We start from the raw sequence: 26,295 nt of genomic DNA, 5'->3' as shown, positions 1-26,295 counted from the left end.
CAATAAAAAACAAAACTTAAAAAAATAATAAATTGAAAAAAATACAAGTATTATGAAAACAATAATAAATAAAATTAATTAAAAAATAAAGTTAAATACAATTTATATAAAATTAAAAAATAAAGTATTGATAAAAAATAATAAACAAAATTAATTAAAAAATAAAAATAAATTAAATTTATATAAAATTATAAAAATAAAGTATTGATTAAAAAATAATAAACAAAATTGATTAAAAAATAAAATTAAATAAAATTGGAAAAAATAATAAATTGAATTAATTAAAAAATAAAATTAAATAAAATTGAAAAAATAATAAATTGAATTAATTAAAAAATAAATTAAATAAAAATTAAATAAAATTTTAAATATATAAATATGGGAGTTATTTTTAAATAAAATTAATTAAAAAAATAAAATTAAATTAAAAATAAATAAAATTTTAAAGAAGAAGAGGGTAAAGGAGTCATTTGAAACAGAGAGAGGGGAGGGATGCTGTTAGGGGGAGCAGCTCTCCAAAAAGATTTCCTGTCCGAGTCCCGAGTCCCGAGTCCGAGCCATGGACTCAGCTCCCGGCGGACTCTACGAGCTGATCCAGCGCCTACGCCTCTACAAGCCCCCGCCTCCGCCGGACGACGAGGACGACATGGACGAGAAGGGGAAGGTTTTCTCCTCGATGGGGATCTCCGAGGCCCAGGCTTCACTGCCGAAGCCGTTCCAGCCGAAGAGGGCAGCTGTCCTGATTTGCCTCTTCGTGGGCGAACGCGGCGAGCTCCGTGTGATCCTCACTAAGCGATCGCGCAACCTTTCCACACACTCCGGTACGTTGATTTAGAAGGTTCGAGAGAGATCGGATTGCGGATGTGGATTTTGGGGATCTTGCCTTCGACTAAGCACCCGTGGCTACTGCAGGTGAAGTGTCATTGCCCGGCGGTAAAATGGAGGAAGGCGACAAAGACGACGCCGATACTGCGACGCGTGAGGCAAAGGAAGAAATAGGATTGGACCCGTCGATTGTCACTGTTGTTGCTCTTCTGGAGCCGTTCTTGTCCCGGGTAACTCGATTTCAAGGATCGTATCTTGGTTTCTCTTGTCTTCTAGTCACAAGAAAGCATTTTTTTGGTTCGAATTGTTTATCACTGTTAATACTTGTTATCATTATTCATGACATAACTCTTAAGAAATGTCTGCCGTGATGATTGAGGCATGGAAACTCAGCCCATGACGAATAAACTCTGCCACGACCAGTCCCAAACTTGGATAAAGTAGGAGAGTTATATTAGATTGTTTGCCAATGTTAAAACATGGACAAATATTATGCATGGATTCATCAAACTATTATGTTAATGCTTAGTTATTCCAGAGGAACGTTGTAGGGATTGTAACATCTTAGCAAGGATCATTATATCTCTATGAGAACTTGTAGTGTTAAATATGTATGAATTCTCACACCCTAGGTTGGATACGAATAGACATTATAGAAATACTAATTATCTTAGATTTGGAATATGGAACCTAGGAACACTCACCGATAAAATAATGGAGATAGTAGATACGATAATTAAAAAAAGAATTAATATTTTGTATTTATAAAAGATAAATGAGCTGTGAATTTAGAGTACTTGACTCACATATTGAAGAATTTAAACAGGTCTTTCTTTGCATGTCTGGTTGCAACAACGATACCAAGGAGAGTCATCTGATAGACATTCACCAAATAATTCGTTTGTCCATAAAAATATGCTTATTGCTATAGTGGGTCCATCATTAATCTATCTAACTTGTACCATATCGTGTTGTTGAACAATGTGTAAAAGCAACTCTCAGATGATATATCAATTAGCCCCAAGACTAGAAAGCACTATAATATCTCTGTTACTTCCACTTCATTAATCTTCTTCTTTGGTGTTGCGACACTGTTAAAATCTCTCACCACTATCCATGGGTGGTCAAATCCATCCTATCCTTGAGATTATCCCATAGGGGTCTCTTGGTAATTACAATATGATATCCATATACAATATACAAAGCTGACTAGAAATGAAATGGATGTTACCTTGCAACTAACTTTGTAGTAAATTACTTATGGAGATATTTTGAAGGCCTTTAAAGTTACTATATCCGGATTCTACAAAACTAGCATCTTCCCTTGATTGGCTTCCACGTCACAAACTTTTTCTCTATGTCATCAGTTTTCTTATAGTAAGTTTCATCTCCAAAACTTCCATCAAGTCTATCTTGTGAGTCCTAATGAGGTGACACATCCCATTTTGTTTAAGGGGTAAATTAAAGCCCATTATATTCCATTTGACTAATTTCATTAAGTTATAAAGAGGGCTTGAGGCTTCCTTGCTCTTTCGTCGAGGTTCAATTTGCTAATAATTACTTTCCCTTTGGCCTACTTATTACTTGTTGTTTCCCCACTATGATATGGTTGACCAACATCCTGTATGAGCCCGTTTGATTATTTTCCTCAGCCTCCATACTGCTCTCGCATCTCTGCCTCCCTTCTATTATTCTGCTGCTCCCACTGTTGGGTGCTGCATCCGCACCCACCCCCAGTAATCTCACTGAAACTGAGTGGTTATCAGCTTGTTGTGCCTGACATGTATGCTCCAATGTACTGTGAATAGGAATTGGCTACTGTATTCTTGAGTCCAAAACATTCACAGCAACTGGCTTGCTTGTCTGTTCATATTTGTTCTCATGTGTTGTTTGCTGCACCTTTGCCCTAGAGGCCCTCTTACTTAATGTGTTTGCCATACCATTTGTTTGTCATTTCAAATTTCAACAGTTGGATGTTTTGTGCCCCAACATTTTGCAATGCAAACAAAATTATGGCTTATGTTCAAAGACAACTCTTTGCTCGTATCCCCAATAGGTAATTTAACTTCTTGAACGCATCTACTTCAACCAGCACTCGAGCATAGGATATGTGCTTCTTGATACGGGCAATCATGTCCGTATATAATGATTTACCCAGCTTCAATACAATTCGGCTCAAATAGGTTGCATTCTAACATTCTAAGGTCAAGCATGGTAAGTTGATCCAATTCGGTACACGAGTGATCTCATGGTCATCAAATTTAAACAATCTCGGCATGATTTTCAATATGTTTTGGCATAGATGAAATACGGTCCCCGCTTAGCACTTCATCTCTATCCTCTTCCTTCCCGAGTTTAAAGTTCAGTCACCCATTACCATGAACCGAATATGAACATGGGACCTCCATGATTTGTAAAGTTGAAAGATTGATGGGAAATCTAGTTGGGAAATATCTCATAAGACAAACCCTCAAGCCTTCTTGACTTTGCCTAGATCACTTGGCAGCAGTTGCACCTCATCTTCCTCCTGCATTTCCATAAGGACGATGTCACTCATTTGCCTCTTATTCTCCTTGAACACATTTGCCCTTGTGCCCTTGCTTGCCTTCCCAACCTGCTGTTCATACATTTTGTCAAACACTTGCTGTGCTTGTGCCATAGTGGTAACTCTCCTTCTACATCCTTGCTGGATTGTTTTCTTCCATGCTGATATCATCCTCTCCAAGGAACTCTGATGTATCTGGTGTCTTTGCTCCCTCATGGTCTCTAAACTCAAATCCTAGTGGCTGTTTCCCAATATCTTCTGTTCCTTTTGTCTTGGAAGATTCAGCTCACGCCATTGTAGCAGCTTCTAAGCACCAACACATTGAGGTTATTCCACTCAGGCTGTATGTCATCCTCCACATGAGTTGCTATTGCTAGTCTAGCTTCTTTATTCTTCCTCCCCATTGTTACAGAGTTCTACAGTTCCAATCAGAATATGTAACAAAACTACAATTAACTGACCTAAAATGATCCTTGATCCTTACTAATCATCTAAGCATTGGTTGGATCCTACAAGAAGCCTTGCAACTCCAACTTCAATTCACTAGCTTGTCTGTTCATTAGGTCCTTCCCAGATCAAATCCACAGTCATAAAACCCCCAACACCCCCGAGAGTCCTTGTCCTCAGTGGATCCCAGCAAGGCTGGTAGGGAAGGCGCTGGCGTGCCCTATCCCGTCACTTCAGCAAGCAACGCCATTTGAGAATCCAAATTCTCCTTGAATGCTCTGCAATAGAGAAACTTCCCAAGTGGAGCTCAAGTGTTTCTTGAATGCTCTGCAAGGGAAAGAAGGTCTTCCTTATATAGAAGGCCAGTAGAGACATTGGGTGCTCATTGGGCCCCATCATCACGTGCTCTTACTGCTTTGAGATAAGACAGCATCTTCTTTTGAGTCATTTGGATTGCTTTACAGCTTGCAATCCATTATTGATGTACTAGACAGGGAACATAAACTAGTGGGTTTGGTACAAGATTCTTTACGAGTCCACCATTTCCGCAAAGTCTTTACAGGTGGAAGGAGTCTATTCTTCTGGTCATGTCTTGTACTAGTCGTATAGCTGTATCCAGTTGTTCGTCCATTTGCTTGATGGTTGGATACCGGTCACCCCACCAGTTATCAGACGTACTCCTTCGCTGGTATTCTTGTCTTTTCATGGAGTGTAGCAGCTGAAGCTACTGGAGTGCTTTGTGTGCTTCTGTCGCTGCTTGCTGTTGTAGTTCATGTAGTTGCTCCCCGATCCTTTGGTCATCATCAATGTTGATGGGGAACTGCCTTCTTGATTGGAGTAATTGTTGATACTGCCATACGAGGCAGCCAAACTGTTGAGAACCTGGATCATCATCACTTGGGCCTCCGGACTGGGTTTTTCCTTTAACTCCAAGAGGGCCGGTGCAACGAGCTCCAGTTTGCTGAGGGTTTCGCCCGGCCATTCTGAAATAATAAGGGAATTTATTAGTCGAGATAACGCATCAGCTAACTGATTATCCTTCCCATCAATGTGTTCGAACTGGATGTCAATTCCGATCCCGGTGATATAATCTGTGAAAGCTAGCCATCTGACTCGGGATGGCTTGTTATTTGCAGATTTACCGGAAAAACTTATAATTGCTTGGCAATCTGTTCTGATGATAAGACTTTCTTTGTCCAAATAATAAATCTTCAGTGATTCCAGGGAATTCATAACAACTGTTATTTCCGCATCAATGGTGGATTTAGGAAGGTTAAACTTTCCGCTAGCATAAGCACAAACTCATTTAGTAGATCTTGGATCAAATTTGCTTTGCTTCCATTTGCATATACCGCTCCATCCATCCATGCATCCATCAACTTCTAGGATGATGAAACATTTTTCTGAAGGTATTTCTAAATCTGGTAGACATTGAATCAGACCCTTGATTTGTTTAATAAGGGCCCAATCTTGGTTATTTAGACATTTATCCCCATTTGCGCTAGTTTTCGCATATAATGGGCTTAAAAGCTTGCCCAAGTTGGGAATGTAATTTCGGGCGTAGTTGAGGAGCCCGAGCCATGACCTCATCCCTTTGGTTGATTTTAGCTCTTCATCCTTTAAGTCTGTAATTTTGGAGATAATATGCGGTTGTAATTTAATTTTACTATTTCCCATAATAGCCCCTAGGAATTCAATTTCCGAAACAGCTATCTTCATTTTTGTTGGGCTGAGGATCAGTTCATTCTTCCTGCAGATCTCTAGCATAGCCCTTAAATGCTTTGCATGATCTTTCTCAGTCCGTTAGAATACTAGAATATCATCTATATAAACTGCTATGAAATCTTCAATACCTTGGAAGCAATTATCCATTTTTCTTTAGAAGATGGCGGGGGCATTTTTCAATCCGAATGACATAACCAAACAGTTCTTCTGGTACCCAAAAAGTTGTCCATTCAATGGAATCAGGGTGCATAGCGACTTGGTGGAAACCACTTTTAAGGCCAAATTTTGAGTATATTTTGCTATTACTGACCTTTTTCATGATTGTATTGATTCCAGGAAGGCTGTATTGGTCTTTATTTGTTAAATCATTCAGTTGCATGTAGTTAAAGACCATACGTTCTTTACCCTTGATCTCTCGGACAGTTTTTGGATCTATAGTGGTACCTGAGTTGACAATTATAGCTGTAGTTATGTGTCTACTTTTGCTAGGCCTGATAACTCCAATTTCGAGTAAAGCCTTTATGTGTTTTGAGAAAGCTTCCTTTTGTTGAGGAGTTAGGTGCTTTAGAGGCCTGTCTTCTATGATAAAGCAGACAATTTGATTTTTTGCCCAATGTCTTAGGGGATCTTCACCAATGTAACCTTGATCTCTAACTTCTTTCAATAAAGGGCCAAATTGCTCGTTAAAATGTTGCTGTGATTGTCCAGTTGAATAATTCACCATTTCTTGTATCTGAATATATTCTTCCTCTTCTAATTCTAATTCTTGAATGGTTGCAATAGAGATGGATGGTAAAGTGTTAATGGTGGTAAGGTTTTTATAGAATGTTACCACGTTGCCTTCTATCCTTACTCCACCATGCATTGCTCTGATGAAGTTGTAACCAATTATCATTTGGATGATATCCCCTAGCGTCATGGGAAAACTATAAGTGTAGGGGATCCTGAATGTATTTTCGCCAATGTGTATCCTCCCTGGGCGCATCTTCATGTTTGTTGTCTGCTGGGAGTTTATGCCACTGAAATTAACTACGAACGAGTTTTCTTCTAGGGTTTCCTTTGGAACTGATCCTTGATCTACGCAGCAGGTGGTTGCTCCTGTATGTAGTATTGCTTTAAGGGGGAATTTAGGAATACCTGGTATGTCAACTTCTATGGTTAGGTTGTACAGTATGTTTTTAATAAGACGAGGGCCTCTTGCTTCTTGTGCTGCAACCTTATAGGTTGATTCTTCCAGTAACATATTAGCAGCTTCCTCGGCTTCATCCTCCTCGTTATCAAGCTGCCTCGGGTCTTCTCCTAGGCCCCTTTCCAATTGTAGTTCATCATATAAAGATTTATAGTATAGTACCTCCTTTTGTAGCCGCTCGATTTCTCCTTCGCACCATGAAATATAATATTGTTGCTCCTGAATTAATTTCTTTGGAAAAAATAGGGCAGGAGCTAATGGAGCGACAGGTACTTGCTTGTTAAGATAATAAGGTCCGCATAAGTTGTAGACCGTCATCTGGCAATTGGGGTAGTGTATCCTTGCTCTCCGTAGCGTTGCCCTTTTACAAAATGTGCAATTAGTGGGTTGAGGTGGTGTGATAACCTCATTGAGATGCCACTCATGTAGGCAAATTAACTGTTCCTCGGTTATTTTGATTTGCGGGCGATATCCTTCGTCTACTTGGCCAAGCATAAAGATAGAGTTTGTTAAATGTAGGGTCTGGATTAACCTTTGAAGTTCCTCGTTATCTTCTTCTCCTTCAGAGATGCTAAAGATAGCATCACTTTGTTCTTCCCCTTCCTAGACTGATAGTATCTCACAGTCTTCAGGGCTGTGTTGTTAGAGGGCCGAGGCACACCGAGGCGCAAAGGACTCCTAGAGCTCGAGGCATGAGGCGCGTGCCTCTTGAACATGAGGTTGATGACTACTAAACTATTGACACACTCATATAATATGCCAAATATGATAACTATTAATATTCCACACACATCAATATCAAATATGACAAGCAAAACAACACCATGATAAAATTAATAAAGTTTCAAACTTTCAAGTTTCAACTTTCTAATTTAAACTAACAAAATTCATCAAAACAAGCGTAATAAGTCAAATTAATCATCAAGCTCAAGATCATCCTCATTATATTCTTCTTCTTCTTTATCTTCATCTTCTTCAAATTCAATTTCTTCTTCTTCTTCTTCTTCATCTCTAAGTCTTAGAGATGAGTGTCTCATAGAGGAAGATGTATTTCCCTTCTCGACTTGTTTAGGCCTAGCATGTGAACTAGAGGTCATGGATGCAATATTTTCTCCTCTAGTACAATATTCAAGCTCTTCAGCTCCACTAGCCCTAGCAACGATATCCCATGTCAAGTCATCACCTTCAAAAACTAACTCATCTTCTTCACTATCACTTTCTCCATCCATTCTACTCATCAACCATTCATTACTATCATCAATATCTGTCAAAGAGATGGAGTCAATCTTATCACGTGCGTCATATCGAAATTTTAAGGCACGATTGTATTTCACAAATACCAAATCATTTAAGCGCTGTGAGCTAGCCTATTCTTTTTTTTGTTGTGAATTTACAAAATGTCAAAAATCACAATAAGTATAATAAAATAGCAAAGAATATTTTCTACTTATAAAAGTAACATACTAATAGTATTAAACATTTATATTTATTATATACCTGCTCAAATACACTCCAATTGCGCTTACAACTAGAAGCACTACAAGTGAGGCTAAGCACTTTAATAACAAACTTTTGCAATTCTGGGGTATTTGCTCCGTAGTATTCCCACCATTCTGCTAGAAATAATGCTCTTCTATGTCTAATTGCCACATTCCTCCCAAATAACCCTTCTGCCTTTCGATATATAGAGAGCTGGGCAGTGATTTTATCTTACTCAGCAGCGTTTGAAACCAATCTCTCCATAGTTTCAAACAAACCATTCACCACTTCTCCATAGATATTTGAATCTGTGTATGAATAAAAATATTCTGGATTCAAATAATGTCATGCAGAGGCCGATGAAGTTGGCATTCCCATCTCTTATCAATGATCTCAAATACTTCTTTATATTTCTCTTCTTTCTCCTTAAAGACCTTTATAATTGTTTCTTTTTCCCTATCTATAGCCTCATAAATATAGCCCATTGCAGGTTTTCTTTCGCTATCAACCAGTCTCAGAACACGGACTAAAGGGCCATATATCTTTAAAATATGTGCAATACTGCTCCAAAATCTAAGTGTCATGATGATTTTAGTTTTCTTCTTCCCCGCCGCTTCTTTTGCCCATTTACTCTCTGTCCAATCCTTTGAAATGAACATTTTTATTAAATTTTGCTTCTGTAGGTGCATCCTTTCAAGAGTGAGAAAAGCAGTAGCAAATCTTGTGACACCCGCCCGACAAAGCTCTTTTTGTATTGTGAATTGCCTCAACATATTTACCATGTCGGGGCGAACATAAATGTAAGCATTCACACTCATTGCCTTCTTCAATGTTGTTTTAAAATCAGACAATTTTTCAATATCTTCTAAGATCAAGTCGACGCAGTGAACAACACAAGGAGTCCAATACAAGTGTGACCTTTTTGCTTCTAATAATTTTCCTATAAAAGAAGTTAGAAAACTAGATAATTTTAACATATATAAATAAGAAAAAGCATAATGATAAGAAAAAATTAAATAAATTCTTACCAGCAAGCACATTGTTCTTACACTATCCGTAACAACTTGAATAACATTTACTTCTCCTACACGCTCCACAAATCGATCAAGCAACTGAAATATTATCAGCCCTAACAACACAACCCTGAAGACTGTGAGAAACTATCAGTCCAGGAAGGGGAAGAACAAAGTGATGCTATCTTTAGCATCTCTAAAGGAGAAGAAGATAACGAGGAACTTTAAAGGTCAATCTAGACCCTACATTTAACAAACTCTATCTTTATGCTTGGCCAAGTAGACGGAGGATATCACCCGCAAATCAAAATAACTGAGGAACAGTTAATTTGCCTACATGAGTGGCATCTCAATGAGGTTATCACACCACCTCAACCCACTAACTGCACATTTTGTAAAAGGGCAACGCTACGGAGAGCAAGGATACCCCAATTGCCATATGACGGTCTGCAACTTATGAGGACCTTATTATCTTAACAAGCAAGTACCTGTCGCTCCATCAGCTCCTGCCCTATTTTTTCCAAAGAAATTAATTCAGGAGCAACAATATTATATTTCATAGTGCGAAGGAGAAATCGAGCGGTTACAAAAGGAGGTACTATACTATAAATCTTTATATGATGAACTATAATTTGAAAGGGACCTAGGAGAAGACCTGAGGCAGCTTGATAACGAGGAGGAGGATGAAGCCGAGGAAGCTGCTAATATGTTACTGTCAGAATCAACCTATAAGGTTGCAGCACAAGAAGCAAGAGGCCCTCTTCTTGTTAAAAACATGCTGTACAATCTAACCATAGAGGTTGACATACTAGGTATTCCTAAATTCCCCCTTAAAGCAATACTAGATACAGGAGCATCCACTTGCTGCGTAGATCAAGGATTAGTTCCAAAGGAAGTCGTGAAAGAAAACCCGTTCGTAGTTAATTTCAGTGGCATAAACTCCCAGCAGACAACAAACATGAAGATGCACCCAGGGAGGATGCACATTGGCGAAAATACATTCAGGATCCCCTACACTTATAGTTTCCCACGAAGCTAGGGGATAACATCCAAATGATAATTGGTTGCAACTTCATCAGAGCAATGCATGGTGGAGTAAGGATAGAAGGCAACGTGGTAACATTCTATAAAAACCTTAACACTTTACCATCCATCTCTATTGCAGCCATTCAAGAATTAGAATTAGAAGAGGAAGAATATTCAGATATAAGAAATGGTGAATTATTCAGTTGGACAATCACAGTAGCAGTTTAAGGAGCAATTTGCCCCTTTATTGAAAGAACTTAGATCAAGGTTACATTGTTGAAGATCCCCTAAGACATTGGGCAAAAAATCAAATTGTCTGCCAATTAGATATAAAAAATCCAGACTTTATCATAGAAGACAACCCTCTAAAGCACCTAACTCAACAAAAGGAAGCCTTCTCAAAACACATTAAGGCTTTACTTGAAATTGGAGTTATCAGGCCTAGCAAAAGTAGACACAGAACTACAACTATAATTGTCAACTCAGGTACCACTATAGATCCAAAATTTGGTCGAGAGATCAAGGGTAAAGAACGTATGGTCTTTAACGGCAGGCGGTTGAATGATTTAACAAATAAAGACCAATACAACCTTCCTGGAATTAATACAATCTTGAAAAAGGTTAGTACTAGCAAAATATACTCAAAATTTGACCTTAAAAGTGGTTTCCACCAGGTCGCTATGCACCCAGACTCTATTGAATGGACGACTTTTTGGTACCAGAAGGACTGTATGAATGGTTGGTTATGCCATTCGGATTGAAAATGCCCTCGCCATCTTCCAAAGAAAAATGGATAATTGCTTCCAAGGCACTGAAGATTTCATAGCAATTTATATAGATGATATTCTAGTATTCTCACAGACTGAGAAAGATCATGCAAAGCATTTAAGGACTATGCTAGAGATCTGCAGGAAGAATGGGTTGATCTTAAGCCCAACCAAAATGAAATTGGCGGTTCCTAAAATTGAATTTCTGGGAGCAATTTTGGGGAACAGAAAAATCAAATTACAACCCCACATTATTTCAAAAATTTCTGACTTCAAGGAGGCCGATCTGATGACAAAACAAGGACTCCGTTCCTGGTTTGACCTTCTTAATTATGCCAGGGCTTATATCCCTAATCTTGGAAAATTATTAAGTCCTTTTATATGCTAAGACCAGCCTCACCGGTGATAAACGTATGAATTCACAAGACTAGTCTTTGGTCAAGAAAATCAAGGAGACAATTCAACAGTTGCCAGATCTTGAAATCCCTCTAGAGAAATGCTTTATTATCCTTGAGGTCGACGGATGTATGGAAGGATGGGGCGGGATTTGCAAATAGAAAAATAACAAATACGACCCCAAGTCCATTGAAAAAATCTGTGCCTATGCCAGTGGCAAGTTTTCTCCAATTAAGTCAACCATAGACGCCGAAATACATGCGGTCATGAACTCTCTAACAGCCTTTAAAATTTATAATTTGGACAAAGAAGAGTTGATCATCAGAACTGACTGCCAAGCTATAATGAGCTTTTTCGGTAAATCTGCAAATAACAAGCCATCCCGAGTCAGATGGCTAGCTTTCACAGATTATATCACCGGGATCGGAATTGACATTCAATTCGAACACATTGATGGGAAGGATAATCAGTTAGCTGATGCGTTATCTCGACTAATAAATTCCCTTATTATTTCAGAATGATCGGGCGAAACCCTCAGCAAACTGGAGCTCGTTGCACCGGCCCTCCTGGAGTTAAAGGAAAAACCCAGTCCGGAGGCCCAAGTGATGATGATCCAGGTTCTCAACAGTTTGGCTGCCTCGTATGGCAGTATCAACAATTACTCCAATCAAGAAGGCAGTTCCCCATCAATATTGACGATGACCAAAGGATCGGGGAGCAACTACATGAACTACAACAGCAAGCCGCGGCAGAAGCACACAAAGCACTCCAGCAGCTTCAGCTGTTACACTCCATGAAGAGACAAGAATGCCAGTGAAGGAGTACGTCTGATAACTGGTGGGGTGACTGGTATCCAGCCACCAAGCAAATGGTCGAACAGCTGGTTACAGCTGTACGACTAGTACAAGACGTGACTAGAAGAATGGACTCCTTCCACCTGTAAAGACTTTGCGGAAAGTACATCAATAATAGATTGCAAACTGTAAAGCAATCCAAATGACTCAAAAGAAGATGCTTTCTTATCTCAAAGCAGTAAGAGCACGTGATGATGGGGCCAATGAGCACCCAGCGTCTCTACTGGCCTTCTATATAAGGAAAACCTGCTTTCTCTTGCAGAGCATTCAAGAAACACTTGAGCTCCACTTGGGAAGTTTCTGTACTGAAGCAATCTTGCAACTTAAGTTTCTCTACTTGAGCTCATTGGTCACCCAGATAACTCTGATGGTGATGTTGAGGAACCAAGCAAGAGGCTGATAAGGTTTGTGCCCTAGGTCTCCTATCCAAAACATTTTTTTATTCGTAAGTTGGGATGCCAAAAAATATAGAAACATTCAGAACTTTCAATCTAAAAAATTCTTTTGATAATTGCTTGGCATATACAACCACATAAGCTTTCATAATTAATTTATTATTCTTGTCAAAATATTCAAAATTATATATTTATATTTGTACTAGTAAATATACATGTGACTTGGTGGTTACGGGATTGAGTCGCTCGTAGAAACAACCTCTTGCAATATAGAATAAGGTTGCGTACACTAGACCCTTCCCTGTACCCCGCATTGGTGGGAACTTCATGCATTTGACTAGCTTTGTTATTGTTGGGTTTTTCGGGCCGCGAAAACCGCTTTTCGCATCGCGGAAACCCCGAATCGCCCAAGCCACGGATCTCGTGCAAGGTAAAACTTTCGAAAAATACGAGTACGAGTTTAAATCTACGAGGAAAAAAAACATTTACCCTTGATGCGTGCCCTTCGTAATCCCGCAACGTCCAAAAAGGTAGCCGGATCTCGAGACCGTCAAGCGAACGGTCCTCTAGCGGTATCCACACGAACAAGGAGTGGTCTTCTACCACTCAAAGATGGAGAGGAGAACCCACAAGTGTGCTAGCACTTTCTAGGGCTCTCGGATTAGATCTAAAAGGTGAGAAAGGAGAGAAGGGAAAAAGGAACTCACACACTCCTCTAGGTACTCTCCTTTTGTGACCTTCACACCACCTAGTTGCTTGGAATCAACTCTCACTTCTTCTCCACCATGAAGCCACGACCATCAGCAAGCTGTAGAGAGGGAGAAGCACCCAAGGAAGAAGAAGCATTGAACACCATTCAATTGCCACCAAACGAAACCCTCTCCTCACTTAGTGTGGCCGGCCACCACATGTGTAACCCCCACATTAATGTGGCCGGCCAAATTAATGGAGGTGACACACCATTATATAAGGGGATGATGTGGCATGCCACGTAGGATGAGTCATCCTCACGATGTGTCAATTCATCAAGTCAAAACTTGATGTGTCAACCTCTATTTGGTCAAGTCAAACCAACGCCTCCTTGTTGAGTTAAATCCAAGTTGATTCAAGTCAATTTTAATTTAATGAATCTCAATTCATTAATATAAATCGACTCACGAATCAAATTTAAATTAGACTCATTCAACAATTGAATCTAATCGAGTCTAACTCGATAAGTCTAATTTGAATCCAATCTTTGATTCATCATATGAATCTAATCCTATTGGTTCATCATACGAACCTAATCTCCATGCACGTGTTCTTCCCATAGGTTCTTGTAACGTTGGCAATGTTATAAACTCCTTTAAAACATAAGCAATGAGCGGCATCTAGATCATCATACTCAAGTTACAAGAAATGTTGAGATCCAACATCACCTTGTGACTACTAATCGTGACTCACTATATGACAAGTGTCCTTCTATCCTGACATCTAGATTGATCAACGTGAGGCATAGACCATGTCATCCTGACCAATCTAAATCTTGAACCCCAGTAGACTCACTCAATCAAACGAGCTCAATATTTCATATTCTCATTTGGGTATGCCATACACTTCTGGTCTCACTCTATCAAGAATATCGATGTCTGTCATATAGGAGGGATAGATCTCATCTACATCACTCACATCCCTCTGCGTAATTTGTTATATACCCGAGTCGCTTTATAGTCCACCCGCCATTCGGTGACGCTTGACTAAACAAAGTACATAACTCCTTACGTAGGGATCCATGGTGACTTCAGGTCAAGGACTAATAGTCATACTAATAGCCACACGAGAAAGTATATAACACTCATATAACGATCCACGATACTTTCTCACTATGGTCGCTCAAGATACATTCTCTAACGATACCCACGTATCACGATATCTCATATCCACGACTGAGATCAGTCATCGAGTGACCTACATGCTAGTCTTATCACATTATCCTGAATGTTAATACTCGACTAGGAATGATTTAGAGTAGTGTTCCTATATCATCTCACCATCGATTCAACTAATCGATTGATATAGGTATGAACCTTCTACCAAGGACGCTATTATACTTAGTCTATTCGCACTAATACAAATAAGTATAATAACCAAATAAATGCCTTTATTAATATACAAGAATATGATACACGAGTCAATCATCTCATGATTGGTAATGGGGCTATTACTAACAATCTTCCACTAGACTAGTGCCAATCAAGATATCGAATGGCCAATGACCTAGTGTGACCATCACGCTCTCTCCGTGCCAAAGCCTTGGTCGAGGGATCTGCCTGTAGGTACTCTGAAATCTTCACATCTCCTCATCGATAATCTCTCGAACGAGATGGCCGTAGTACGTGCTTGGTCCGCTGGTGTGATCCTTCGTCTTATAGCTCCATTGTTGTCCAATAGAGCTCAACTGGGTCGGCGATGCTAGAACCACCCTAAGTTCGATGATGAACTCAGGATCCAGCGCCTCCTTCACGCCTCTGACGCAACAACGACTTGTAGAATCACCATCGTGATCCCGCTCAACTCTTCCAACCGACAGACCACCATTAATGCAAAATACGAACCCCGATTGCGATCTATAGTCATCCCGGTCGGTCTGGAAGCTAGATAACCCTTTACAGCTAGCTCATCATCGCTTCCATATATCAAGAAATATTCTTTAGTCCTTCTTAAGTACTTAAGAATATTCTTGACCGCTATCCAGTGGCTCGTTATGCTCAAAGCATACGAGACATCGGTCGAGTACATAAGACGGCGTATACGATCGATCCTATGGCCGTGAGGCATAAGGGATCCGATCCACGCGGTCTCTCTCCTCTGTAAGAGGGACCTTGAGTCTCGAAGACTCACGCCACGCGACATCGCGAAATCCCTTCGGAGTTCCGTACGGCAAACCGTAGAGTACCTTGTCAATGTACTCGACTTAGCCAAACAATCTCTTAGATCATCTCTATAGATCAGATCCTAGAATGCGGGTTGCCTCACCTAAGTCCTTCATCGAGAAGCAACTCCCTAGCCATGTCTTGATAGATCAAGCATGGATGTCCTTCCCAATGAGTAGTACGTCATCCACATACAATACGAGGAAGACAACTATGTCCCCTACAACCTTCTTGTAGACAAGGCTCATCTTCGTTCTCGATGAAACCAAACTGTTTGATCGTATCATCGAATCGAAGATTCCAGCTCGAGAAGCTTGCTTAGTCCATAAATGGACCTACGCAGCTCAGTATGATGTGGATCTACAAAACCCTCAGTCATGTACGCATCCTCGAGTAGGTTTCCATTCAAACGCGGTTTTGACATCCGCCATATCTCATAGTCATGGTAGGTCGTAATAGCAAGCACGATCCGAATGGACTTAAACATCGCTTGGAGAAAAGGTTTCATCATAGTCAATACCATGAATCTGAAACCTTTAGCTACCTAGCGACCCTTATAGATAAGTCCATCCATGCCTTTCTCTTAAAGACCCACTTACACCCAATGGGTTTTACCCTTCAGTGGATCAACCAAAGTCCATACTGGTTGGTGTACGTGGATTCCATCTCGATCTCGTGGCTTCTAGCTCGAATCTGTACATGAGTTGCACACATGAGTGGTAGGCTCATCCTCTATGAGCACAATGTCATCGTGGTCGACAAGAGAAATGAGTATCTCGATCGACGACGCACCCTATCGACTGCCAAGAGGTATCTATTGAATCGGCGGTTGTTGTTCCTCAACTCTTCTGGAACAACATCATCCACAACACTTTGTGGTTCCAGTTCAACTTCCATCGAGGCATCGATGCTATTGTTCGCATCTCGAACTTCTTCAAGATCGAACGCTCACTAGTCTTCTGAAACAAAGTCCCTCTCTGAAAGACCCGGTCTTCGCCACTACCTCAACGTCGAATGTAAATAATATCCCTTAGTTTCCTTGGGATATCGATGAAATAGCACTTGTCGGATTTATTGAGACTTGACGTCCAACGTAAGCCTAAAAACCCCAAATCCTCAAAAAAGACTCTCTCCCATCCATATCCTATACGGTGTCTTTATCACGGCCTTAGAAGGCTGCTGTGTCTAGAGCGTATCCCCATAGATACGTCGGAAGATCCGTGTGACTCATCATAAACCGTACCATATCTAATAAGGTACGATTTCTTTTCGGACACACCATTCCACTGTGGTGTTCGGAGGAGTGAGTTGGGATAGAATCCCACACTCGCCTAAATAGTCACGAAACTCACGGCTTAAGTATTCACCACCGCGATCGAAGTATCTTAATACTCTTGCCAAGGTGGTTCCGTACTTCATTCTTGAATTCTTTGAACTTTCAAAGGATTCGACTTACGTGTCATCAAGTACACATAACCATATCTCCTGAAGTCATCAGTAAATGTGATGAAGTATCTATAACCGCCTCTAGCAAAGACATTGAAAGGGCCACATACATCACTATGTATGAGTCCCAACAAATCAGTCGCTCTCTCGCTGTGTCCACTAAAGCGTTGGCATGACTCGCATATCTCATATGATTGAAAATCAAATGAGTCCAAAGAAACCATCCTTATGGAGTGGGATAAGCGCATTTATATGACCTAGCGGCGGTGCGGTATGTTTGGTTCGTGTCATTCGACTTGAACCTCTTAGTATTTACGTTATAGATAGGGCTCTCTAGATCTAGAATATAGAGTCTTATCGAGGTGCACTACAATAGAACATATCGTTTAAATAGGCTGAACAACATTTGTTCTTTATTATAACGAAAATCCTTTCTTGTCCAAACAAGAAACGGAAATTATGTTCTTAGTCAAGGCACATAACAACAATCATCTAATTCTAGTACAAGCCTGAGGGAAGAGATAGATGATAAGTTCCTACGATAGCGAACTCGTGCTCCATTGCTACTCGTAGGTCTATCTCACCTTCGTCGATGCCTGCTATTCCTCAACAGACATTAGTACAAATGTGCGGCACATCCAGATCTAATACCCACGATGAAGAATAGAGGGTTGACTTCTATAACATTTATACCAGTTAAATCTTATTTCTCTTCTTCTTAAGATCTTCCGGTATTCTTTGAGTTCCTCTTACGCCTTGCTTGTCCTTGATATAGTGACAAGATGTTCAACCATATCGTAAGCGCTCATCAACTCGTGTTTATTTCGAGTTCATGGTTGCGAGCGTAAGACAAGACACATCTAACGTCGTCTCGATGCTTCTTGTAAGTATCTCGATGCCTTTCGCTGGCGGTGGCGGAGGAGCCTCGAGATGGGCCGCCGAACGCGTCGATTACGCTTCGGGTGAGAACTATTCTCGTGTTCTGTGCATCCCAGAAATTTGCTCCGTTGAGCTTGTCCTTCTTAAGGATGGATCGCAGAGAGAAAATGTTCATATATGGTTATCTACAACAGAAAAATGTTGAAATAAATATCATATTCTTTAAAATCATTTAATTAGTCGTGATTAAGCGATGCTCCCATTGAATTCTATAATTCTTGTGGGACAAGATCCACATCATACTAACCCTTGAGTTAGCTTTGCTAATCGCCCAAAGCTTAGTATGATCGGTAGGTAACGATTACCAATTACATCTCTACGAACTCTTGTTTATAAAATCAATATCCGCATTTATATTAAAACTCGAGTTAGCTTTGGCTAACACGCCCGAGAGTTAATATAGATGTGATTTTGATCTATCTTTCCAACCGTTGGAATAATGCCTATAGTTGACTCGATCCAACCGAGTAACTAGGAATACTCAATCTAATTGAGCTCATATTCACCCACGTGCGTTGATAAGGGGACAAGATTGTCCCTCCGCACTTACTAAGATAATATGTATTGCTCGCTTTGGCGATTCAACAATACACGTGTGATCGAGGTAGTGATAGGTATCACGCACGGTTAGGCATTTAGAGTTGGTTCGATCGAGATCTAATCTAATCGAAAGGATGCATCTTGCACACTTAGATCTAATCTAATCGCAAGGGTGCGTCAACGCGACTTAGATCTAATCTAATCGTAGGCACTAATTAATTAATTACTTATTAAACATGCATCACATACACAAGTAATTAATTAATTTATTTGTGTCATGGCCCTACTACGATCTTCTCAAGCCAATGAGAAGATCGAATGGTCAACCTAGGGTCAACAGCTTCTCCAAGCTCCTCCCTTTGACCACCTTGTGTTGCTCGTGCCCGCCTCGGAACTCCGTCTCGTATGGACCCTCCACCGCTCCAATTTGTACATTACAATTTGAAACTCGAGTTACATTCGAGTCTAAATCTAATTTACAACAAGAATATAAGAGAAAGGCACGACGTGTAGGTCGCGGAAAAATAAAAACATACAACACGCGCAAACACATAACGGCACGCAGGCCGTATTATGAATTACAACACAATCCAATCATATTGGGTTTTTGGGCCATGACTATCACAAAATTAATATATAATTCAAAATGATATATTTTCATAATTTTCTATAATTTTAAAAATAATTTTTACAATTTTTACGAGTAAAATTTCCCGGCTGTCCCGTTTAGCGGTTTCGGGCGCAATCGCGGAACGGATCCCCTTGCGGGGCCAGGGGCAGCGCCCCTACCCGCGATCTAACCATCGCGAGGGTTCGTTTGCCATCCAACAGCGCCTAAACTCGCTGTCCCAAAACGATTTGGGCCAAGACATTGCCGTTTCGGAAAAATCTTCCCGGCGGGTTCGTTTTTAGCGATTTTGGGTGCAATCGCGGAGCAAATCCCCTTGCGGGGTTAGGGGCAGTACCCCTACCCACGATCTAACCATCATGAGTTGCTCCTTTGCGATCTAATGGCACCCAAGCCCGCTGTCCCAAACGGATTTGGGGCAAAACGAAGCCGTTTTGGAAAAATCTTTCCGGTAGACGAAGAGACACTTGTGCTGCGCTTCTACGGAAAAATTACCCATAAAATCATAAAAACTAATTTTACAGAAAATCACAGAAGGGTTTTATTTTCATAAAAATAAAACAAACTCGAAACCTTGACGTGGCTCGATACCATCGTTGGGTTTTTGGTCATGAAACCGCTGTCATCGAAACCGAATCGCCCAAGCCACGGATCTCGTGCATGGTAAAACTTAAAAAATACGAGTACGAGTTTAAAACACGATCGACTCTTAGATCTACGAGGAAAAAACATTTACCCTTGATCGTGCCCTTCGTAATCCCGGCAGCAAGGTGGCGGATCTCGAGACCGTCAAGCGAACGGTCCTCTAGCGATATCCACACGAACAAGGAGTGGTCTTCTACCACTCAAAGATGGAGAGGAGAACCCACAAGTGTGCTAGCACTTTCTAGGGCTCTCGGATTGGATCTAAAAGGTGAGAAAGGAGAGAAGGGAAAAAGGAACTCACACACTCCTCTAGGTACTCTCCTTTTGTGACCTTCACACCACCTAGTTGCTTGGAATCAACTCTCACTTCTTCTCCACCATGAAGCCACGACCATCAGCAAGCTAGAGAGAGGGAGAAGCACCCAAGGAAGAAGAAGCATTGAACACCATTCAATTGCCACCAAATGAAACCCTCTCCTCACTTAGTGTGGCCGGCCACCACATGTGTAGCATTAATGTGGCCGGCCACATTAAGAGGATTAATGGTGTGTAACCTCCATGAGGTGGCACACCATTATATAAGGGGATGATGTGGCATGCCATGTAGGATGAGTCATCCTCATGATGTGTCAATTCATCAAGTCAAAACTTGATGTGTCAACCTCTATTTGGTCAAGTCAAACTTGACCAATGCTCTTCCTTGTTGAGTTAAATCCAAGCTTTGATTCAAGTCAATTTTAATTTAATGAATCTCAATTCATTAATATAAATTGACTCATGAATCAAATTTAAATTAGACTCATTCAACAATTGAATCTAATTGAGTCTAACTCAATAAGTCTAATTTGAATCCAATCTTTGATTCAGCGTATGAAGCGAAACCTATTGTTTCATCATATGAACCTAATCTCCATGCACATGGTCGTGTTGGGTGACCCAATAGGTGCTTGTAACGTTGGCGATGTTATAAACTCCTTTAAAACATACGCAATGAGCGGCATCTCGAACTCAATCCTTGCTACCAAAGTTAGACGCACTGTTGAGATCCAACCTAACCTTGTGACTACTAATTGTGACTCCTCCAAATATGTGCCACGTGTCCTTCTATCCTGACATCTAGATTGATCAATAGACCGTGTCATCCTCTGACCAATCTAAATCTTGAACCCGAGTAGACTCACTCGATCAAATGAGCTCAATATTTCATATTGACTCATTTGGGCCATACACTTGTGGTCTCACTCTATCAAGAATATCGATGTCTCTCCCGACATGGAGGGATAGATCTCATCTACATCACTCACATCCCTCTCGTAATTTGTTATATACCCGAATCGCTTTATAGTCCACCCGATTCGGGTGACGCGTTTAAACTAAAGTACATAACTCCTTATGTAGGGATCCATGGTGACTTCGGTCTAAGGACTAATAGTCATACTAATAGCCACATGAGAAAGTATATGACACTCATATAACGATCCATGATACTTTCTCATGGCGGGTCATTCAGTATACATTCTCTAATGCATACCCATGTGTCAGCTTGATATCTCTATATCCATGACTTGTGAGATCAAGTCATCGAGCTGACCTACATGCTAGTCTTATTGTATTAACATTGTCCCTGAATGTTAATACTCGACTAGGAATGATTTAGAGTAGTGTTCCCTATATCATCTCACTATCGATTCAACTAATCGATTGATATAGGTATGAACCTTCTACTCAAGGACGCTATTATACTTAGTCTATTTGGCACTAATATAAATAAGTATAATAACCAAACAAATGCCTTTATTAATATACAAGAATATGATATACATGAGTCTATACAATCATCAAATGATTGGCTCTAGGGCTCTTACTAACAGTTATTTGTATATGTAAACGACAATGGAAGAAAAACATAAAAACATTTAATCCAAAATCCATCAAGAGAGAAAAAAACAGGAAAATTGCAAGTTCTCAACAAGTGCTCTAATACCACACTGTATATATGTTTGTGAATATGCAAATTTAGTCTTACATTTGCACAAGCTTTAATATCTAAATTTTGAATAAAATGATTTTCACACTATGAAACTTATGTAAATATATCTAATAACTACTTAAGAAAATGATAGCACCCCTCAAGAAAATTATATTCCCCCCTCTTGATCTATATTCTCAATTGTGCTTTTTGGTGGAGAAAAAATCTATTTATTAGGTAGAGGGATATCAACTTTTCAACCTTACAGTTCACATTCCATCAAAGTGTGCAAATTAATTGTCTCTTTATTTTCAATTAAATCTTTCATTATCATATTACACATTCCATGAAGTTCATCCTTATATTACACATTTAATGAATTTGGGTGTTGTCTCTTCATTAACCAATATTAATAAAGTAATGAATATAATAATGTGGTCATTTAATAAAAAAAATCATTAAAGTTTAACAATGTGTGCCATTTAATAAAAAATAATTCATAATAAAGTTAAATAATATGGTCTATTTAATATGAAAATTGAATTAAATTAAATTATTTCCAACGAAAGAATAGTTTCTATGTGAAAGTAATCTCTTTCCAATTTACACTAGTTATATCTCTATGGGAGAAGCTTTATATACGTTGGTCATATTTGTTAGTAATTATTTCCATTGATCCTTAGCATTAATATTCTTTTCAGATTATGTTCAGTAGATTTAAATATTGTATTATCTAAATGCTGCAATGCTGAGACTAAATGAACAAACAAAAACACTGAACCTTGCCTTCTAAAATTCTCATTAATTGATACAAAAAAATCCAATAGGTATGTTGCTATTCTCATTGTTTGGCAGTGTTTTAATCATATTAGAATGACTAGAACCATAGGTAATCTCTCAGGGAAACTTTACCAGAAAGATTTGACATCCAACAGCTCAAGTTTACATTTGAAAGCACTACACACCTTATAGAACGTTACATCTCATGTTTACACTTGAAAGTGCCAGAATATTTATATAACGTTAAGGTTCCACTTAACGTCTCATGTTTGCCAATGAGAGATGTCAGCATGATGCCAGGAATCAGGGAGGCTTTGATACAGATAATATGCTTGCTTACATTAGGTCAGATAATTTATTACCTAAATGATTTTGCAGCATCTACTCAGAGTAGTCCCTGTGATCGGTATACTTTCTGATAAGCAGTCATTCAAGTCAAAACCTAATGCTTCGGAAGTGGAAACAGTTTTTGATGCACCCTTAGAAATGTTCCTCAAGGTTCATGTTACTATAGTCATTATACTAAATTGTTTATCTATTTATTTTCTCATACTAGATATCTTTATTGAATAGGATGAAAACCGGAGATCTGAAGAACGAGAGTGGATGGGGGAGAAATATCTTATCCATTATTTCAACTTTGAAACAGAGAACAAACAGTTTGTTATATGGGGTTTAACTGCAGGCATCTTGATTCATGCTGCATCGGTTGTCTACGATAGGACACCTTCTTTTCTCGAGCAAAGGCCTAGGTATCGTTTCCCACGCTGCATCAAGGGGAACTGCACAATGCCATGAAATTCATATTATTTCTACAGAAAGCTCATATGTGCTTCTGTTTCCTTGTGTAAGGTAATAACGAGACAAGATAAGCCACCTCTCTAGTATCAAAATATTGCTTCTTTAGTTTTGAAAATAATGCTGATTTTTAAATGTAGATATTTTGATAATTTAGGAAAGATCAAAGGCATCAGAAACCTTATACCACCTGAAAAACATCAGAAACCTTATAATGGCTATATCAACAATAATGTATTGCACTATCAAAAATTATATCAATTTGCATGACAATTCACCTTATCCAACTCATTCGATCAAAAATTTCCTGTCGACCTAGGCAATACCCATAGATTGTGCTTCTTGTTTATCTCCCCATAAAATCTAAGTAAATGAATAGTAGTCATTGTTTGGGTTTTTATGTGTTAGGGTTTGATTTAACATTCATAATCCTTATGGGGCCATAAGACGGGTTGTGTTGTGGTCCCTCGCTGCATAACTCTGGCTTCCTAAGTTGTTTATGCATGTGCCTTCAAAGCAACATGAAAGAAGTAAACAGAAGATTCAACGTCAAACGAAGAGCAACCCTTTATGTACCAGAATGGCCACATAAAAATGTTACAGTATTTTTTTGCTTGACCAAGTTGTAAATTATAAAAAGGAGTGGATTTATTTGTAAAAAATCCAACTAATAACCTAACTCACTCCTTACCCATGTTTTTTTTTTCTTTATCTTGCTATTTTAACCTAGCAACCATCGCTCAAAGTCCACTGTTGATGCAATATAACATAAGGACAAAGATACGATGTTCATCCAAAGGAAGTGACTGATTCTAACGTAGAGAAAAGGAAATTAAAAATTATATTAACTCAAAAACTTGTCCATTATATGTGATTTTAAGTTTTAACTCTTTTTTTATAATTTGATAAGATCACTTATTTTTATAAAATAAAATATTTTCTCTAATCAAATTTGATTATCCTAATAAAACTTGATTGACTTTTTATTTTTTTTAAAAAAAACTTTTGATAAATTATAAAACTAATGACCCAGACAACTTTAAATAATGCTAAGTGAAATTAAAATTTTGACTATAATAACTTGACTTTGTCAAGTGGGAAGTTGAATAGTCAAGTGAAAAGGTAATGCAGTCATGAACACCTTTTCAACCAAATCATATAGTTGTTGATTTATTTTTCAATTATTGTTTTTTGATACTAATATATTTCTTTATTTGCATTAATTGTGTTGTTATCACTTGTCGATAGTTGCACAATAGACTCCACCTTCCTCTCGTGAACCTTTTTCTTCCTTCTCACACAACTTTCCCATTTGTTGCTGACGGCATATATCAAACCTTAATTAACATTATAGATTTAAATATGTTGTAATACCTGTAACTTCCTTATTAATATTATGACGGTAAATATATTGTAATTAGTAGAATAACTATAACTTCATGTAATTACTAGAAATCAGACTGGATCTATGGCTGGAAATCTCTAATATGTTCCATATAATGAGAAAAACTCTCATTGTGAGGGTATTCAATCCAATTGACATGGTATCAAAGCTTTAATTCAGAATTTTAGTGTCTTAGTATGAAGTCTAGATTTTGGCTCTGGTAATATTTATATTCTTGTTAGTGTTATTTCAATTCAATCTTTTGGACTCTTGGATCTGTTGATTTTCATCACTTGTTGCATTTGTTGGTTTACATTTTTTTTGAGTACTGGGTATCATGTTAACTAGCAACTTGGATATTTTTGGTGTGTGTTTCACAGGCAAGAATTATTCTACCTGGGAATTTCAGTTTCGTTTAATTGTCGTGGGAAAAGAATTATGGGGTTATATTGATGGTAGTGATTCAGCACCTACTATGCATTCTAAATTGGCTCACTGGGAAGTCAAGGATGTTAGAGTCATGACATGGATTTTAGGATCAGTTGATGAGTTGCTTGTTCCCAATCTGAGGCCCTATAAGATAGCTAAAGGCATGTGAGAATATTTAAAAAAGGTTTACAATCAAGACAATACAACCAAACATTTTCAATTAAAGTACGAGATTGCTAGTTACTCTCAGGGCGATCCCTCCGTTCAAGATTACTTTTCTAATTTTCAGAACTTATGAACTGAATATGTTGATGACATAATTTATGCCAAACTACAAGCAGGCTCTCTTTTTGTGGTTTAAGAGGTGCATGAACAGTGCAAGAGAGATCAATTTTTGATGAAACTACGTCCTGGATATGGGCAGCCCACTCTAATTTGATGAATCATGCTCCTCCTCTTTGAATGGTTTTTGGAGAATTGCTGTGTGAAGAGCAGTGTCTTGTAACACGAACAATTATCCTGCAAAGAAAAATGTATAATAATGCAATTGCTTATGCAGCTCAAGGGAAGTTTAATGCTATAGTTGTAAGGAATACAAACATTGTTGTTCACTATTCAAAATTTTTTACAACCATCGTAAGAAGTGTGGGCATAATATCAAAGAATGTCCTACTCGTCCTCATAATCATTAAGTTAATCAGGCTATTGTTACTCCTGAAATGGTTCAATAGATAACAAATGATTACTACAACTTTAGGACTTCAAGGTACATGTACTACACCATCTTTATCTTGGCTTGTGGACTCTTAGTGCATCCAATCATATGACTAGTTATCTTGAGACTCTTAGTAATGTTGAACAAATATCATGAAAATATTCATATGGTTAATGTTAGTACATTACCTATTCATGTTATTGGGGATATTAACTCTTCAATCAAAGATGTTTTGGTATCTCATAAGCTTTCTACTAGTCTCATTTCGGTAGGACAATTGGTTGATAATAACTGTAATGTCGTAACGATCGTGTTATGCAGGATCGGGTATCGGGGAAGATACTAGGGAAGGGGCCTAAAGTTGTACATTTTTGTCCTTATACGTCTTAGTAAAATGATGTTGCTGAACGAAAGAATCAACATTTGTTAGATGTTGATTGAACTTTATT

At 38.8% G+C, this 26,295-nt stretch overlaps 1 protein-coding gene across 4 annotated transcripts; it reads left to right on the top strand.

The window, feature by feature from the left end:
• Positions 1-478: 478 nt before the first annotated feature.
• Positions 479-26,295, top strand: LOC121992400 (nudix hydrolase 15, mitochondrial-like). Of its 4 annotated transcripts, none has more exons than XR_006114884.1 (5): positions 479-821; positions 913-1,055; positions 22,899-23,018; positions 23,094-23,372; positions 26,168-26,295. XR_006114884.1 is itself a non-coding variant. In XM_042546727.1 (4 exons), exons 1-4 carry the CDS (start codon positions 560-562, stop codon positions 23,316-23,318), a joined length of 750 nt encoding a protein of 249 aa, XP_042402661.1. In that variant the 5' UTR covers positions 479-559; the 3' UTR covers positions 23,319-23,453. The 4 variants fall into 4 exon arrangements, 1 of the variants encoding a protein (XP_042402661.1); XR_006114883.1 differs by lacking the exon at positions 26,168-26,295 and adding an exon at positions 25,473-25,774; XR_006114882.1 differs by lacking the exon at positions 26,168-26,295 and adding an exon at positions 25,083-25,774.

This window comes from Zingiber officinale, chromosome 6B, assembly GCF_018446385.1.
Source record: "Zingiber officinale cultivar Zhangliang chromosome 6B, Zo_v1.1, whole genome shotgun sequence".
NCBI lineage: Eukaryota > Viridiplantae > Streptophyta > Magnoliopsida > Zingiberales > Zingiberaceae > Zingiber > Zingiber officinale.
This window is presented reverse-complemented; position numbering and strand designations above follow the sequence as displayed.

Bases quoted from the DNA above. Each gene is read 5' to 3' on its own strand.
- LOC121992400 (XM_042546727.1), top strand. From the start codon at position 560: ATGGACTCAGCTCCCGGCGGACTCTACGAGCTGATCCAGCGCCTACGC. The intron at 822-912 runs GTACGTTGATTT...TGGCTACTGCAG, and splicing joins CAACCTTTCCACACACTCCG to GTGAAGTGTCATTGCCCGGC. The intron at 1,056-22,898 runs GTAACTCGATTT...ATGATTTTGCAG, and splicing joins TGGAGCCGTTCTTGTCCCGG to CATCTACTCAGAGTAGTCCC.